Source organism: Dermacentor silvarum, chromosome 8 (genome assembly GCF_013339745.2).
Source record: "Dermacentor silvarum isolate Dsil-2018 chromosome 8, BIME_Dsil_1.4, whole genome shotgun sequence".
Classification (NCBI taxonomy): Eukaryota; Metazoa; Arthropoda; class Arachnida; order Ixodida; family Ixodidae; genus Dermacentor; species Dermacentor silvarum.
The window spans coordinates 176236800-176256624 of record NC_051161.1 but is presented as its reverse complement, the minus strand read 5'-3'; the positions used below and the strand labels follow the sequence as shown (position 1 = coordinate 176256624).

The window sequence follows — 19825 nt, the reverse complement described above, 5'->3', positions numbered from 1 at the left end:
GAAACTTCTCGGCAATTAGATTTGCGGATAGTATCGCATGACTGTCGTTAACACCTTCAGGGCAGCTCAAGATGGGAGCGCGTTGTAAATAGGGCTGGACTGCTCTTTCGAGTAGTTCTAGTACATTCCTGCGTGGCAGGTGTTCGGAGGCGTTAACGAAAAAAAAAAACGCTATTATTCATTTATTTATTTTTATTTTATAAATACTGCAATCCCCATGCGGTTATTTTAGCAGGGTGGTAAAAGCATAATGAATACATTGGTGTGTACAGAAAATGCACAGGTTAATAAAAAACTGTTATTTGAATAAATACAAAGCGTACAGGTTGGGCACACGCAAAGTTACACTAAAGAAGTAAAATCCTTGTCACTGCAAACATGGCACAAACAAAATAATGTCACTGTAAACATGATAAGAAAGAAGTTAACGTTAGCGCAGAGACGACGTCATCTTTTAGCTGGCTCCAGTCCACTATTGTGCGCGGAAAAAAAGAATACTTAAAAGAGTTGCTGCGTGAGGAAAAAGGAGTTATAGTGAAATTATGTCTTTGCCGAGAAGCCTATCCGGAGGAGAAGGCTACGATCTTTGTTATGTCCATCTTATAATTCCCCTTTATTACTTGATGCTATCTTGTCCGAAAGCGCTAGAAACTCGGGCTAGAAACTCATTGCTTGGGAACTGGTGAAAAGAAACACCGGGTGTTTTCCCGGAACGGGGCTTGCAATACGGAAGCCAGCAATACACTATCACACAGCAGTTATATACCGATGTGCAATGACCGGCGCCAAGTCTTGGCTGTGGCAGCGCGTACTAAAGGCTGTACGACCGTCTTCAGGAGCCCACAAATTACTGCATACTGAACAACACTGATAGAGCACCGAATAAAATGCGCGGGAAAACGATCGTGCGAGCGCGAAGGCAAGCGCATGCACGCGGAGCAGGGGAGGAATGGTCAGGGTCGCAGCGCACTTCAGGGTCAGGGTCGGGGGGCTGCCTTCTGGTGTAACAGGTGCCGAAAGCAGTTTCCGGTACCGCTGTACTGCACGGGCAGAGAGGCGAAGGAAGTTACTCTGCCGTCCAAACGACCACCCCTCCAGGCGGGAAGTGATTTGGCTCACGTACTGCGTGAGCGTAGGAGATGACCGGCGCTTGTTTCCTCTGTTATCAATGGCGGAAATATGAGGTCACGAGCTGCTGGTGCGACCTCCACTCGGTGGCCCCGGGAAGGTAGCGCAAATTGACGAGTGCCGCGGCGAGTAAAAGTACATTCGAGGCTGCCTAATGACGGGCGACAGGAGAAACCGAGCCGCCAAAATTACGGCGGTGTTGGTGGCCCATGGGTCTTCGGCATGGTCTGCGCGACCAGAGGGTGGCTGCGACTTTTCAAGGTCGACCGACGAAAGGCGGCGACGCTATAGGCGCCATTACTGCAGCCAATGTTCAACCGGGGACCATTATTCATAGTACCGAATTGGCCGCATACAACTGTATTCCAAATTTAGTAGGAGATAGGAGGGCGAGCGCCTCCTTGTGGTATAAACGCGAAACGTATTAAACTACAAATTAGTCTAATACACATTCAGTGTTGTACAACTTTAAAATGCTTATAACCCACGTTAATGTGCCTAATATTATTGCAATAAATGCATTTATTTTATAACTTGGTTGTGCCTGTAATGCACTCGGTGGAACGACAAACAAGTGAAAGAAGGCACAACCATGTACCGGACCGTATGATCACGTGAGCCCTAGTTTGTCGACCGCCCATATGGCAACGCCCAAGAGATGATAGCCACCCAGAGTGAATCTAGATAAACCAATGAAACTGGAGGCGGGCCACCGAACAAACTTTGTCTTGTTGCCATTAGTTCTTTCATCTTGGAGCGTCGCCAGAGCTAGTGAAGATCCCGAGTTTCGACAAACTCGGCGCATCCGGCATAGCACCCCAGTTTGTCGCACGCCGGGCATCCGATCCGGCGCTTCGGCACGGCAAAACGCCTCGGTTCCGGCTGCCGTTCCGGCGCGTCGGACGCCGGATCGGACACCCAATCGGACCGTGTGTCTCCCGCTTAACAGCCCTCGACTCGAAGCTCTTACTCCACTCCACCTTGTTGAGCACAGCGCCGCGTCCCGAGTAATAAAGACGCGACAATTCTCAAGAATTCCCGTGAATGATCATGAAGCTCAGTGACCACTTCTGTGGAGGGATAGCAGTGCTATCTTCTCTCTTGAGTCGAGGTGTACACAACACCTGGTGTTGTGTTGACTAGAGGAACGTTCTTGAATACGAGCGTAACGCTCCGCTCCAACGCGGCAACCACTACGCTGGTTGTTTATGATATGCGAATCACCGCGTATGAAGACTCACGACGCCACCTACAAGAAGAACGATGTGGCGTAGTAGCCGAGAGCGCGAGCCAGCATCTTCATGTTTTGTTTCCCACGCGACGTCATCCTTTTACACAAGGCGCGCATCTGCTCCCGTTTCTCTAACCACGCGACGCCATCCTAGGCCCGCGCGCTGGCGTTGGCCGCTGACGTCAGGCTCCCCCACTTCGCAGCCGCTGCTCGAGGCTTCGCCCCGCTCCGCGAAAACGGCCACTTAGATAAACCGATCCGGCGGCTTTGAGCCTCCTATGCATTAAAATGTACGACAATAAAACTGCGAAGTTACATTGAAAAACTTGTAGCGTACAAACGGTACTGTGCTCGTGCTGGGTATTGTCAACGTGTAACTGTGATCACAATGATTGCTACAGTTTTTTAAAAAAGTTGCCTATACGTAGTTCTTAGTTTAGCTGTTAGTTGTTATTATTTATATATGAACACTTCAGCGAGAGATCTCTTTCATTAAGCAGGTTGGTCGCGGAACCGATGACAGCCAATGAGGCAACCGATGACACCCCAATGGGGAACTAAGTTGATCAGGCGCGAAGGCGCTCGCGCGGACATCGGCGTGCTTGGCAAAAGGGACGTCCCCTCATTCATTCGACGCCACCGACGGGACGAGTAAGGCACGGCCGGCACGAGGAGATCCAAGGTGTTCATGAGAAAAAAATAACTACGGCAACTTCGCGACAGCACACCCCTACGGAATACAACTAAGCTTGTGAGCGAGCTAGCTTTACTTCGACATGGCTGATACCGCTGGTATTCGCACTGTAATTGACAAACTGAGCGGATCTTTGCACATTACGGGATTCCAGTTTTCAGCGACAGCGGTCCCCAGTTCTCCTCTCATGCTGTGTTTGCGAATTGAAGCACATTACATCGAACCCTGGATTTCCACAGTCTAATGGACTTGCCGACAAGCAAGTTGAGATCGTGAAAAAAATCCTGAAAAGAACTCCAAGAGACACGGCAGGACTTCTGGTTAGGACTACTTTCTTACAGTTCGACTCCGCTGGAAGACGGTCGGTCGCCCGCTGAGCTCCTGCAAGACAGAAGACTTCGTACGCAACTTCCGGACTTGAGCCAACAGCCAAGAACAACTGTCTTGAAACGCAAACCTCTGGATACTGGTACGAAATCCCTACCGTGCCTACAGAAAGGAGACAGCGGACTCGCAAAGCGCAAGTACTGGGGCCGGCAGCGCCACGGTCATAACACGCTGCTTCGCCGCAACCGCAGGCGACGCTAGAACATTTCAAGAGCAGTACACTCGAAAGTGACGAGAGTGAGTGCGAGCCCGTGAACGAGCAGGTTCCCAGAGGGGCGATTGCACCATCCATAAACCAACAGTGAGGCTTCACTACGATCGCAACTTGAACCAAGTCAACCGGTGACACGTTTCAAACAGCGAATAAAACAAGGAATACGCATGCGCTGTTCGTACCGGCCACACCGATTCCTGCTGTTGATGCTGACACGTGCCTGCAGGGGCCAGCTTGTACCAATAAAGGCTCTTTTGTGTCCCTGCATGAGCTGACAAGTATAGCCGTGTAACCATCATTATGGCCGGTTTTGAGAGGAAACCTTCGGGACGCAGTGAGAAGGCGTCGAGGCTCTCGTCAAGGATTGTCCACACAGTGTGCTCTTCTGCAGCGACGATCAAGGCGTCCTACTTCGCACCGCCTCAAGGACGCCTCCTCGGAATGAAAAGTGCGCCACTGTGGCGTCCTCGGCGCTTATCGGCCTTACCTTGGATGCGACCTAGACCTACGCGACTCAAGGCCCGGAGTCGCACGACCCGACAAAAAAGACGCGGGAATTTCTCGTAAGAGAAATTTCCAGCCAACCCTGATGCTGGCGGCGTTGCTTGAGATTCTCCCCGTGAGACAAAGGCTTTCGTCCAACCGGTCCTTGAGTCCGTCGTCTGGGATCCACATAGCAATTAAAAAAAAAGGTAGAAAGGCGATAAGATTTGTATTCAATTCTTTTAGCCGGTATGCATCACGATGCTCGAAACAGAAGCGTTACCTTACAATAACGGCGATATAAAGAACGATTAAAGTACATCTATCGACTCTATCATGGGAAACTGGGCAAGGACACTCGTCGATCAACTTGGTCTAGCCGCGCTAAGCAGCTTTAAGATTGCTACTGCAAAACTGAAGCGTTTAGAAACTCCCCGAAGGGAATGCACTTCCTGCTGCGGTGGTTGCCTGCGAAACCATTGATTCATTCTTAAAACTGCTTACAGAAATTGTGCGCGGGGCTCCTTTGTTTTTTTTTTTTTCAGCCTGCGATCCCACGTAATTACACGCATGTGTTTTCTGATACGTCTGCCACTGCTAAGCATTTTTATACACCCCATTTCATTATGGCTGTCTGATAGGATGTATGTTGCGAAACCGTTTGCCACGCGTTGTATATTCTTCTAGTTCTCTGTCTCTTAATGTTCAACTTTTTGGTGTGTTTTCTCCATTGTTAGCGCTAAATGCTACGTTTTCGCAAATTACACGCTGTTCCTTCAACCATTTGATTCGCACTCAACGTATTGTTCCTCATGCCTCTCATAAGACGCTGGCAGTACTCTTGAAATAATAATTAAACTACAGTTCATGCTTGACATTTTCCAGTTGGAGCACAATCGTGCTGTGGGAGTATTCTGTTGAGGCATCAAACGCTGTTTGTTAGTGTCATAAACAGTTTAAATGGTCTAGCCGTGCCAAATACGAGTATCTGTGCTTATTGAAACCTGACTGTGCTGACAGTATGGCTTATTATTAAGAGGAAAACCAGTCTATAACTTTGCCACGAAGGTGCTTACATGCAACAATTCTTAGGGCGGGGCCGAAGTAAGTATAGCCGCGTCAATTTGTTTCTCGCTTTAGAAAACGCCATGACCTTATGAAAGCAATGAATTTATGAAGCGTCTTTACGTATATTGAATCGGAGTAAGCTGATTTGTTTAAATTACGAGGTATAAACGCAAATTCGTTAAAAGATGTATAGTACGCGAGTTGGACTTGAGACATACAGGCGCTTGTTACAGTTTATTAGGTGCTTAATCCGATAAAGCTCTAAAACAGAGTAAATATAGTGTGGATTGCCGCACGGTTTTACATACAGGCTTGGCTCACTTCTTGCAACAATTACTAGTTATATTTATGGATAGTTTTCTTATATGGATAGTGTACCCGATTTTTCTCACATAATTAGGAACACAGTATTTTGGACAAACTTTTGCTCGCTTTCATAGCGTGGCCGACGTAGTTGCTATTCACTAGACATGAAACTTTGTCGTGCTTTGCTTTTTGTTCGAAGCTTAGCAGCAGTTGACGGGCTCGGCCGCGAAATGTGGCACATCTAGTGGCACTGCTTGTCTGGAAAAAGCTTTTCTTGCAAAGCTTCTGCATCGACAACGTGGCCCTTAATTAAAAGCTTATAAACATTTTGTAATTGTAGCCTGGATTATCGCGCAAATGATGTCGCTGCAGCGAAGCGTAGTTTTGTCTCGATTCCTCTGTACGTTCCACGTGGGTATCTATTTTTTTAATGGAAACGCTATCAAAGCTCTTCCTAGCTAACTAACAAGATCTGCCTTGATAATTAAGGAAGCTCCATTAATAAACTTTGTAGATAACTTTAGGCACATTGCGGAATTGTCTAGGCAGAGCGCTAAGTGCGTCTGAAAATGTGTGGCGAAATGCATCTTATCAAAAATGCCGCTTTCAACACTAAGTGGGATGTTGAGGTCATCTGTCACCAAAGCGGATGCTAAGAAAACTATTTCTGCTGAGCGTTATTGTTGATCGATCACCTTTTGCTCCGCAATGGGAAAATGTGCTTTCGAGTGAATGTTTAAAATTTTACTGAGAACCACTTCGTTACTGACTACACTATTTGACGGGCAAGTAACCTACACTTTTTAAAATATTTCGGCTGGTAGACCAGAATTGCGCTAACCTCCCTTGGAGATCTCGAATGAGCCTGTTCTAAAATTTAAAAAAAATCATCCGTTTCTTACCGTGTAATTTTTATTCGCCAAGGGCTCGTTAAGGATATCGGGATCACCCGTCGGGGACACCTGGGTCCGCTTTGACGAAAGGTTCGGATGCTAGAAGACGACACTTGAGAAGAACAAGTGTTACTTGGATTCGGTGGCAAAAGGAGAACATGCACTCCCACGTTCTTCCGAAGGCAAGCGCAACGCTTCGGTGGTGCATGACAAATGAGGTCGGGCTAGCATGACGTCCTTCTGTCCCGAGGTTCTTTATCGATGCACTTATAGGTCAGGCGCGAGTGGATTAAAGCAAACCAGCGCACACCGAGGCGCCTCTTGCATGTTTTCGCAATAACGGCGACAACTACACGAGGCTGCAACTGCTCTGCCAATACCGAAACCACTTGGATAGATCGACCGTGTAGGAGGCGTCGCGCTGACCGAATTGGCACTGGCTGCGACAGATAGAGAATGATCCAACCTCAACGGCCGGCGCATTTTCCCGCTCGATCAATCGCGGCACGTCGGTGTGGGAAATGAGCTTTTTCATCGCACCCCGAGCCCACCAAGATCAAAGGTCTTATTTGATGCGGCCACTGAAGCGCTCGGTGCAATTAAAGCCAGTGCGCCTCGCAGCGCCTCACGCATCCGCCCGGCATAGAAGCGTTGCATAAGAAAGCAGATAAAGGACTCACCGCACATTGTGTAGATAAGCCGGAGGACGTCGTAGAGGTTAGTGTCTGTGGGCGTTGGCCGATGAGCAGCTAAGCACAAGCATGATGGCAGCTCGCAGGTAAATCTCGGAAGCCATCGCGCGAATGGCCGCAACAACGAGGCCAAGTGCCGCCGGATGGCTTATATACGGCCTCGAAGCGGAAGTGCATCGCGCAGGAAGTGACGCAGCCGGCGTCGCTTTGACGAGGCAGCGGGGAAACACCGGTTGCGTAAAACGGCCAGTCGCGCGCACGAAAGATGGTCGTCATCGACGGTCGTCGGGCCACGTGCGTCACCGTCCATTGACCTTCGTGGTTGACGCCTTCGCTGCCCGCCGAGAGCAGCGTCGTGACAGCGCAAGCAGTGCTCCTCAACGCAGTCGTGCGAAGAGTCTTTACTTACAGTTGCGGAGAGGGTGTTCATGAGCAGTCACCGTTGTTGTTTATCGTTCTTTTAATAGGCTCGCATTAGAGTTTTAGGTGGTAAAGCAAGCGGCTCGCGCTCGGCACGTACTCGTGCCACTGGTTCGTCGTCGTCTTCCACAGCTGGCTGCGTTGCCTCTCACAGTTTTGCTTCTGTCGTCGTAATGGGGCCATTGCTTAAGGCAGTATGAGCCCGTTAGCGGTGCATCACGGCATGCTTCGCACGTCCCCACGTTAGTGGAGCTGCATTTCGCTCAATGACTCATTTGACACGCATAACATTTATTTCACCGCTCAAACCGAGCCTACGACTTAACTCGTGCTAACTGTAATAACTAATAAAAAGTAAAACAAAGGCGTCCATAACGGCCAAATTGCTGAGGAGTTAAAAAAAACAATGATGGTTTCGCTAATACTTCATGGTAAAAGACATGATCAAGCTTGTCCTAAAACAATACTAGTGACGGCTTGGCCACCGGCGAGATTTTTATTTTCAGACAGGCGCCGAGAGAGAATCCGATGAGAAAAGCCTTTTTAGTTATGCTCTTTGTTTATGACGGAGACTTAGGCTTCTGTGTATATCTAGTGGCCCTTTTCTTGTCCGGGGATGTGGCCTTGGTGGCTCTATATAGGTGCGTTTTGTACGTTCTTTTTTTGCCATTTTTTTTTTCTTTTTGCTTTTTTATGTGCGTGCATAATCACAGTACTTCGCCATGTTTTGACCCCCCTGAAACCTCACTGAAACGCCCACTGGGCGATGTGTAGGTATGTAAATAAATAAATACTGAACGCGAACGTGCCTTTTGCTTCTCCTTGAGATTTCTGGTTGGTCCTAAGCGTGCCATATTGCTTTTTACAGCCCGTTAAAGTTAATGGGCAGTCTCCGTTGTTCTGGTTAAGCCTGGCAGCGGCTGTGTCCGACGTTCTTTGACGATAGCGTCGTATTCTGAAGGCAAAAATGCTCGTGTACTGAGGCGCACGTTACTCAACTCCAGGTGCTCGAAATTAATCGGCCTCTCATAACGCGTGAGTTGCACGTTAAACGTTATCATTTGATTTAATAATGCATGCTTTGACACAGCAGCAAAGCGCAAGTCAATTCACCATATTCGTTCGGCAACTAACGCTATCATGTTTTACGCAGCACCTGGAAGTCCGCTCAGTCCTAGTTGCCAGTGTCCTGTCATAGCCGTGAAACAGACGTGTGTATTCTCTTGTATTATTATCGTTATTGCTTTTGGGGATTGGTTTGGGGATGGTTTCAATGTTATACTTGGAATGCAGGTCTCCGGCAATATAGATTCAGAATGTACACGTGTAGTATATAATAATTTATTCCCCTACTGTTAGGGGCTGACGACTATTAGGCGCATATCGAATGCCGCACGGTTAAACGCTCAGCGTTTTGCAACGCAACGATGAATGCGTGACGGGTTGAAAGGCCACCGCAGCGAGGTGCACGAACGTGACTCCCGGAGCGCGCTCCGCAAGGTGCCACGGTACGTGATGTTGGCGCGACAAACACGCTGGACGCGCGGTCACCCCTCCTGCGTTTGGCACACGGCCTCTTTAGCGTTTCTCCGTCAACAGCCTGCTCACATCTTGACGAGGAAAAAACAACACTGATGAGCGGTCACTTCGCACACGTGGCTTGACGGGCATTGTGAAAGCAGTTTCTTAACGTGTGGTCCTTTCCAATATGCCCGTACCACGGATGCACCGGAGACGACGTCTGCGAGATTGTGGCAGATTCGGCGCGCTCCCCAGCAAATACAGGCCCCAAGAGGACGGCAGACCTCTCTTTTTCCACTTGTTGCGGAACATTTTCACAGGCTGTGCTTCGAACATTTTGCTGTCTCCACCATGCATTTACTCCTTCTGTGTATATTTGATTAAATGCAGAGCATTTCTCACATGTAGCGTGCGCCGTCCGTCCGCAACAGCTGGAGCACAGGTGCGCCCTCTCCCCCAATCCTCTCCCGCATCACGCTTGCAGCACATGTGCAGCGCGCGAAGCGTCGTAGTTGAGTCGCGCTCCGGCGCTGCAAGCACCGTAGCAACAGCAGGTGCTGGCGTGATAGCGCGCCCTCTCTCCTCCCCTCTCCCTCTAATGCGCGCTAGGAATATAAAGCGGGTTGGCGCGGGCTCCACTCGTCAACTCCTGCGCTCTCTTCTCTTGCGTTCGTCGGCGGTCGCAGTTGATAAGCGATGGAAGCAAGACCTTCAACTAGTACCTCGACGCAATCCAACATCAGCGCCGAAGCACCAGTTCAAGACATCGTTCCATCGTCTTCGTCCACGGCGGCAGAAGACAAGGCGGCGAGGCGGCGCGCTGCCGACGCCGAACTTCGTGAACGAGAAACCGCGGCCAGGCGTCAACGTTGACAAGCGGATCCCGAGCAGCGTGCACGAGAAGCCGCGGGCAGGCGTCAGCGTCGGGCCGCGGACCCTTCGAGTCGAGAACGACACGCGGCTGCGACACGTCAGCGTCGGGTCGCGGACCCCGGCGTACGGGAACGAGAGGCGGCGGCGAGCAAGCGTCGTCGTCTGGGGGCCGCCGCCGCCGCCGCGGAGCCCGTCGCCCCGGAGGGCGCTGGCGCGGAAGCCGTCGGGCAACGTCAACGGGACTTTGGGGGTGCCGACGCGCGCTTCAAACGCGAGTTCCTGGACCGGAGCTTCGGGCACAGTGATGCCAATAAAATAATAACAACTTTACATTACCTACTTACGATTCTCTCTTCTCTCTCAACCCAGACCACCGCCACCACACCATCACCAACACCACGGAACCCCACTATGCTCTGCATTTACACGTGTCCCTCGCGCGGGGGCATGCGACGGAGCTTTTTTTCGCAACCTTTGTTCACCCTTATTAATTGATTTTTAGTGTCTATCGCGCGTACTTATCCTCAGCCCATATTTATGTCCACTGCAGGACGAAGGCCTCTCCCTGCGATGTGCGATTACTCCTGTCTTACGCTACCTGATTCCGACTTGCGCTAACTTAATAATACTTTATTGATGACTTGAGTACAATACAATGCAAGAATCGGGCCTGCCAAAGCCGTAGTTGGCTTGAACGGCAGTGCCTGGCAGACAGCGACAGAGCCATCAGTAACACGTTATTAGCTTGTAGACAACAGTGAAAAAAAAGTAAGGAAACAACAACACAACAGGCTGCTGATCACGCATTAATGTGTCTAAGAGCCTTTCTGAGACCACATTTCGTCTTCACGTCTTGTATGCTTTGCGGAAGTAGATTAAGCATTGCGGGGACGTAATAGTTACGGAGTCTTTGACCGTATCTCGTCTTACAGCGGGGTGCAACATAAGGATTCTTTGGTCTCAGGCAACGAACAGGAACATAAGAAATTTTATACTGGCTTATCCAAAAATGCTTTAAGACTGCAGTTTCTAGCAGCAAAGAATTGAAATCAGGTAAAGACAAAGTTTTGAACACATCAGATTTGGGGGAGACATCATATGCAACATGCTTCAGAATACCACGAAGGACGGAATTGACCCGGTTTACAAAATGTTCAGCGCCATGACCATATGTCCCGTACCGGATTACACTGTAGCATAAGGCATGTACTACAAGCTTTTGGACAGACAATGGCCTGTAAAATTTAATATTATACAAAACACAAGACACTACGCGAAGTTTTTGACAAATATGTGCGAAATGAGAATTCCAGGATAAATCACTGAGAAAAAAAAAACCACGGTATTTAATTGAACGAGCATATCGCACGAACAGGGATTGCAATGTGCAAATATAACGGGGACGATAGGGTAACTTGTTTCACTGGGTTGTGCAAACAGATTAGTTGAATTTTGGACGCATTGATATCGACTACATTATTCCGAAACCAGTCCATCACTTTTGTTGTTGCCATTTGTAAAGAAGAGATGGCGTCAGTGTAACTTCGAGCGTATGAAACAAGGATAGTGTCATCAGCATACTGATATAATTTGACGTTCACAACATTAGATAAATCGTTCAAGTATAATTAAATAATAACGAACTTAAAATTGAACCTTGGGGGACGCCAGCTTTAATTTCGGGCGATCTGTGAACGCGCGTAGGTTCACAGATCGCCCCACCTAGTTTTCATCACCCCACCTAGTTTTTTGCAGTCCTCGACTGCGCTTCTCTTCTCTCGGTATCAATTCTGTACCTCTAATCGTCCACCGGTTATTCATCCTAGGCATTACGTGGCCTGCCCAGCTCAATTTTTTTTTCGCTTAATGCCAATCAGAATAACGGCTATCCCCGTCTCCTCTCTGATCCACACCGTTCTCTTCCTGTCTCTTAACGTTAGACCTAACATTTTTCATTCCATAGCTCTTTGTGCGGTCCTTAACTTGTTCTCGAGCTTCTTTGTTAACCTCCAAGTTTCTGCCCCATATATGTTAGCACCGGTAGAATACAATGATTGTACGCTTTTCTCTTCTATGACAGTGGTAATCTCCCAGTGAGAATTTGACAATGCCTGCCGTATGTACTCCAACCCAATTTTATTCTTCTGTAAATTTCCTTCTCATGCTCAGGATCCCCTGCGAGTAATTGACCTAGATAAGCGTACTCCTTTACAGACTCTAGTGGCTGACTGGCGATTCTGAATTCTTGTTCCCTTGCAAGGCTATTGAACATTACCTTGGTCTTCTGTATTTTAATCTTCAACCCCACTCTTACACTTCCTCGGTTAAGGCCCTCAATAATTTGTTGTAATTCGTCCCCATTGTTGCTGAATAGGACAATGTCATCTGTAAACCGAAGGTTGCTGAGATATTCGCCGTTGATCCTCACTCCTAAGCCTTCCCACTGTAAGAGCTTGAATGCTTCTTCTAAGCATGCAGTGAATAGCATTGGAGAGATTGTGTCTCCTTGCCTGACCCCTTTCTTGATAGGTAACTTTCTACTTTTCTTGTGGAGAACCAAGGTAGCTGTGGAATCCTTGGAGATATCTGCCAAGATATTCACGTGTGCCTCCTGTACTTCTTGATTACGCAATGCCTCTATGACTGCTGGTATCTCTACTGAATCAAATGTTTTTTATAATCTATGAAAGCCATATAGAGAGGTTGATTGTACTCCGCAGATTTCTCAATTACCTTGTTGATGACATGGATATCATCTATCGTAGAATATCCCTTCCTGAAGCAAGCCTGTTTTCTTAGTTGGCGAAAGTCAAGTGTTGCCCCGATTCTATTGGAAATTATCTTGGTGAATATTTTATACAATAGTGAAAGCAAGCTAATGGGTCTATAATTCTTCAATTCTTTAACGTCTCCCTTCTCATGTATGAGTATAATGTTGGCGTTCTTCCAGCTCTCTGGTACACTTGAAGTCGTGAGGCATTGCGTATAAAGGGCCGCAAGCTTTTGAAGCTTCATATCTCCTCTATCTTTGAATAAATCGACTGTTATTCCACCTTCTCCAGCAGCTTTTCCCCTGGTCATGTCTTGCAAGGTCCTTCTAACTTCATCGCTAGTTGTAGAAGGAGCCTCTGTATCCTGTTCATCACTACTTCGAATGAAAGGGCTGCTCTGGGTACTGTACAGGTCAGTATAGAATTCTTCCGATCTTTTTACTATGTAATCTAAATTGCTGATGATATTACCATGCAGTGAATACACCTTGCCTTGTTCTATGCCAAGTTTTCTTCTGACTGATTTCATGCTGCGTCCATATTTTACGGCTTCCTCAATCTTTCCCACGCTATAATTTCGGAAATCCCTGGTGCTTCTTGTTGAAGAAGCACCAGCCTGCATTGGTCTGCTTTTACCCTTACTGCGTCTAGGTTGGCCTGTTTCTTCTTGACTAATTTTACTCTTTCTCTCTTCACATTAAGAGACATCCTAGACCTCACTAACCTAGACGTCACCAACGATACCATATATGGAAACAAAGCGCTGCATGAGCCTGCCTGCGGCGGCTGCTGTGAATCGCGCCCACGCGTCACCCATGCCTGTCTAGATTAGCGAGGCAGTCGCATCGTGCCGCACGAGACCGCGCCAGCCAATATATCGCGAAATGAAAACACGGCGCTCAAATTTTGCATTATGGAGTATCGTAAACGTCGGTGAATTTTATGTGATAGCCCTCCATCATTTCGCGTGCTAAATCACCGTTGCTCTAACCGAGAATGTTGATACTGGGAAACCCTCCATGCACTTGACAACAAGCCCCCTATTCATGAAGACCCGGTAGAACGCTAAACTTTGGGTTTTTCTTGGGCGTGCGGGAAATCGCTTCGGGTAGGGAAATGTTTCCCAGTGAATGAAGCTGGGCAGGTTTCGCAACTTGCCTTCTCGGTCCCTTCGGCAGATGGTTCAGCGTGCACCGCCACCAAGCTCGGTTGTCTGGCGGGAAGGTGAGTGATCTAGCCTGTATCCAAGCTCTTGGCGCGCAGGCAGTCGTACAAAAAAAAACTTGTTTGTCTTGAAACCTCAGACTTGCAGATCATCTTCGCATGGCCAACTGACGGCTTGACAAAGAAATCTTGCACTTGAGGTGACACCAATCGATTGTTGTTACTACCTGAAATTGGTTAGGAGGGGTACTGCATTCATGTGTCCGGGGGCTTTGGACGGACGGACGGACGGACGGACGGACGGACGGACGGACGGACGGACAGACAGACGACGACAGACGACGACAGACAGACAGACAGACAGACAGACAGACAGACAGACAGACAGACAGACAGACAGACAGACAGACAGACAGACAGACAGACAGACAGACAGACAGACAGACAGACAGACAGACAGACAGACAGACAGACAGACAGACAGACAGACAGACAGACAGACAGACAGACAGACAGACAGACAGACAGACAGACAGACAGACAGACAGACAGACAGACAGACAGACAGACAGACAGACAGACAGACAGACAGACAGACAGACAGACAGACAGACAGACAGACAGACAGACAGGACAGACAGACAGACAGACAGACAGACAGACAGACAGACAGACAGACAGACAGACAGACAGACAGACAGACAGACAGACAGACAGACAGACAGACAGACAGACAGACAGACAGACAGACAGACAGACAGACAGACAGACAGACAGACAGACAGACAGACAGACAGACAGACAGACAGACAGACAGACAGACAGACAGACCAGACAGACAGACAGACAGACAGACAGACAGACAGACAGACAGACAGACAGACAGACAGACAGACAGACAGACAGACAGACAGACAGACAGACAGACAGACAGACAGACAGACAGACAGACAGACAGACAGACAGACAGACAGACAGACAGACAGACAGACAGACAGACAGACAGACAGACAGACAGACAGACAGACAGACAGACAGACAGACAGACAGACAGACAGACAGACAGACAGACAGACAGACAGACAGACAGACAGACAGACAGACAGACAGACAGACAGACAGACAGACAGACAGACAGACAGACAGACAGACAGACAGACAGACAGACAGACAGACAGACAGACAGACAGACAGACAGACAGACAGACAGACAGACAGACAGACAGACAGACAGACAGACAGACAGACAGACAGACAGACAGACAGACAGACAGACAGACAGACAGACAGACAGACAGACAGACAGACAGACAGACAGACAGACAGACAGACAGACAGACAGACAGACAGACAGACAGACAGACAGACAGACAGACAGACAGACAGACAGACAGACAGACAGACAGACAGACAGACAGACAGACAGACCATTTACTGTTTATATGCTCTAAAAACAAAATGAAGCATTTGGTTCCAGGGCTCGTTCAAACCCGTTCATTATCCAAGAAATAAATGAAAAAACATTAGCAAATATATGTGGTGGTGGTGGTGGTGGTGGTGATGTTGAAGCAGGCGGGGTTAGCCTGGCATACATAGCCGGCAATTGTTCCGCCTGATCCTCCTTCGAGTTGAGATGAGGGGTGTGTCACCAAGTGTCTATGAGCCCCGTGTCTCGCAGGAAGGCTATCAGCAGTCGTTGCGCTCTCTTCCTGGTTGTCGCAGGTCCTCCGGGGAAAACGACGTCTTCAAATGTCCTGTGCGTAAGGCCGCTGACTGTCGATCATGGCTTTTCTTTCTTTGTCAAACTGCGGGCATATCCAAATGTAATGTTCGATGGTCACCACGGAAAGCACAGAATGGGGAAGCGCGAAGCCCAGTCTTGAATAACCAAGCTGTGGTGTAGGCGGAGTCAGTCCTGACGCGGTATAAAAGCGTCGCTTCTTCGCGGGTAAATCCATGAGTCACACAGGCTTCGTGGGGATTCTTGTGGATCTCCCTAAAGTGAAGGCGGATTGCACCCTTAGGGTTCTGAAAAGCTTTTGGAGCTTTCACTTTTGGGACACATGTCAGCGCTAGGCGTGCAAGGGCGTCAGCTTTCTCGTTTCCATCAATTCCTACGTGTGATGGTATCCACTGGAATCTTATATTAAATCCTTTGCTTGTTAGATCGTTAATCAGTGCCAGAGATTGCCTTGTAAATTTCTCTAGAGGTAGGCCACGATGCAATCTCTGTAACGCTGACTTGGAATCCGTCAGCACCACGACATCTCGTGCAGAAAAGGCCCGTAGTTTCCGTAAAGCCGTGGTGATTGCGGCGCTTTCTACTGTTGTAGAGGAAACTACGCGATCCAGTCGGCCAGACCATGACACATCAAGGGATGGTATACAGAATGCCGCTGCACAGCTATCTGTTTGTGCGCACACCGAGCCATCTGTGTAAACTTGTAAGTGGCGTTGAAATGCTGTGCTCAAGTGTTCCAGCACAATAAACCTTGCTTCTGCAGTTGAAATGGTGTGTTTCGCCGGTAGGTGGGGTACACTGAGGCTGCAGCTAACGTCCGAAAAAGACCATGGCGGGTCAAGGCGACTGCGTTTAGGCCATTCCAATCCTAAACATTGGAAAGTGTTCAGCGCCGCATGGAAATGTGAGCGAGTTCTTGCTCTTAGCCGCCGGAGAAGCGCCGTGCCTGCGCGGGACTCGCCCAGCCTTAATAGTTGCGTCAGCAACGCCTGAGATGCCAAGAGACGGAGTGGAAGAGACTCTGCCTCATTAGTGACTTTCTTGTTTGAAGCCGTCTGTGGAACTCCCATCGCCAAGCGAAGTCCCTTTCTGTGCACAGCCTCCAAGCGCTCGAATTGACTCGATGACGGTGATATCAGAGGGAGCTGATAGAGAATGCGGCTTGTTATCAGTGCAGCGTTCAGTTTAAGCATGGACATACGATTGTTTCCCCAACGTACACCTGCCAATCGACGAAGTGCGTTGACTCTTTGCGCTGATGCAGCCACAACACTTTCGACCGCACGACGCCATAGTAGCTTGCTGTCGATGGTGACGCCCAGGAATCGAACATAAGTTGCACGAAGAATTGAATGCCCTCTGATATTCAGCGTCAGGCGTGTTGACTTGCGTCTCACTCCCGGGAAAAGCAAGAAGGCAGATTTTTCCGCTGATAAAGATAGGCCAAGCATCGATAAGTGGCGTTCGATGGCGGAGATTGCGCCCTGGGCGATCCGGGCCAACCGTTTGTGTTGGTACCCGGAGATCCAAATGCAGATGTCATCTGCGTAGATGGACATTTTAACTGCCGTGCGACCTACTTTCAGTGCATCTGGAAGGCTGGCCATGGCAACGTTAAAAAGCAAGGGAGATAGGACGCTTCCTTGTGGGACACCGAGGGAAATTCGTCGCTTATCACTCATTATACTTCCGAGCTTAACTTGGACACACCGATCTCTGAGAAATTCATGGATGAACCGAAGAGCATTTCCCGAGACGCCCATGTTTTGGAATCCGTTAATGATGCCTGTATGAAGCACACAGTCGTATGCCTTAGCAACGTCCATAAAGATAACGAGTGTGGAAAGGCCGTCCGCGCAATGGTGCTCTATATGGCTTATTAAATCCAAGACACTGTCCTGGGCACTCAACCGTGGACGAAAGCCGGTCATGCACGATGGCAGTCTATTTCCTTGCTCAAGATACCATGTTAACCTCGTACATACTAGTCTTTCCATCAACTTTGATACGCATGATGTTAGCGATACTGGCCGATATGAGGCGAGGTTCGCAGGATCCTTTCCGGACTTGAGTACTGGCACCACCCATGCACCACCCATTCCACGTTTCTGGGATCTCTCCCGTGCTCCAGACGTGATTAAATATGTCCAGAAGGGCTCGTCTTCGTTCGTATGGCAGATTTGTCAGCATCTGATTGCTGATCGAATCGGGACCCACAGCACAGCGTCTTCTTAATTTGCTAAGCGCCAAATCCAACTCACTAGCAAATATATGTCTGCTACAATGACTCCGGCTTTTACATTGTGAATAAAATTATTCGTAATAAATACATCAATTAAACTTTCAGAGACATCTGTGATGTCTCTGAAAGTTTAACGCACTTGTTTTCACGCACTTGTTTTTTCAATGATTGAATTTCCACGAGTAGTGGCTCTTGCGCTGCTTTGAGTGCACCATTTTCAGCTTTTACACTTTCACATACAGACTTCATGTCCTCGTACTGTTTGCTCATGAACGCTACGCTCTGCTTGAGGTCTCGGATTTCTTTGCGAAGGTCGCGTTTAAGGTTACCTAGTTCACGTTCGAGTTCAGCGACGTTTTCCATGACACAAACGCAGCAATGCCAAACAGAAAATGAAGCACAATACTAACACAAAATTACTCCCCAGAAAATCGATTACAACAGTTGACAGTAGAGGCAGCAAAAAAATAAAAAATAAAAAATAAAAAAATAATGATAGAAAGGAGTATTTTTCAAACCTGTGAAATAGACAAGAAACGTCAGACGAGCCGACTTCGTTGTTGCCTCCACTGCCAAATGACGTGGGAAGGTTCCGCAGGTCCCTTTTATCAGCCCGGCGAAGAATTCACGGTGACGTAAGTAATTCACGTGATTCCAACTTGCAGCTGCAGACAGGAGCACTTGTAGTCTTCGTCGCGCCCGACACAGTCGCACGGTGAAGAACGGGATCCGACACAACACCCCTACCTCAGAATATCAGTTCGCACGGGCACCTGTGAAATAGACAAGAAACGTCAGACGAGCCGACTTCGTTGCTGCCTCCACTGCCAAATGACGTGGGAAGGTTCCGCAGGTCCCTTTTATCAGCCCGGCGAAGAATTCACGGTGACGTAAGTAATTCACGCGATTCCAACTTGCAGCTGCAGACAGGAGCACTTGTAGTCTTCGTCGCGCCCGACACAGTCGCACGGTGAAGAACGGGATCCGACACAACACCCCTATCTCAGAATATCAGTTCGCACGGGCACCTGTGAAATAGACAAGAAACGTCAGACGAGCCAACTTCGTTGCTGCCTCCACTGCCAAATGACGTGGGAAGGTTCCGCAGGTCCCTTTTATCAGCCCGGCGAAGAATTCACGGTGACGTAAGTAATTCACGTGATTCCAACTTGCAGCTGCAGACAGGAGCACTTGTAGTCTTCGTCGCGCCCGACACAGTCGCACGGTGAAGAACGGGATCCGACACAACACCCCTACCTCAGAATATCAGTTCGCACGGGCACCTGTGAAATAGACAAGAAACGTCAGACGAGCCGACTTCGTTGTTGCCTCCACTGCCAAATGACGTGGGAAGGTTCCGCAGGTCCCTTTTATCAGCCCGGCGAAGAATTGACGGTGACGTAAGTAATTCACGTGATTCCAACTTGCAGCTGCAGACAGGAGCACTTGTAGTCTTCGTCGCGCCCGACACAGTCGCACGGTGAAGAACGGGATCCGACACAACACCCCTACCTCAGAATATCAGTTCGCACGGGCACCTGTGAAATAGACAAGAAACGTCAGACGAGCCGACTTCGTTGCTGCCTCCACTGCCAAATGACGCTCTGTTCCAACTCTGTTGTAGCTGGAATAGCAGAATCTCTTTTAAAAATAAAAAGAGAGAAAAAAAAGGCCGCGGACGGAAACAAAGACCAATAGTTGTGCCTTACGTTCATAATATTGCACACAAAACGTGGATAATACCTGTGCACGCTTTTCTCTGCAAGTTGGACGGAATGTGCCCACGCCGATCTCTTGCGGGAAGAGACGACCATGCATTACTTGCGCGGTAGGTATGGTTATGAAATCTCGCTCAGCTGTGGCATTGGTCAAACAGGCTGATGCGTAAGCGACAGAACTAGGGCATGAGCTTTCTATATATAAAAAAACAACCAGCGTAGCTTGCACTCGAGGCGCAATGCTAAAGAGACAGCAGGAGCTGATGGGCACCTAGCTAG

The 19825-nt window shown here is 48.7% G+C and overlaps 1 protein-coding gene across 1 annotated transcript in view; it reads right to left on the bottom strand.

Moving 5' to 3' along the window:
* Positions 1 to 9394, bottom strand: part of LOC119462594 (uncharacterized) — a 51143-nt gene extending 41749 nt beyond the window's left edge. The window contains exons 1-2 of the mRNA XM_037723926.2: positions 9322 to 9394; positions 7085 to 7243 (exon numbers count right to left, since the gene is read on the bottom strand). Coding sequence (XP_037579854.1) covers positions 7085 to 7243; positions 9322 to 9394 — 232 coding nt within the window. The remainder of the gene's footprint in view (positions 1 to 7084; positions 7244 to 9321) is intronic.
* Between the last annotated feature and the right edge of the window lie 10431 nt (positions 9395 to 19825).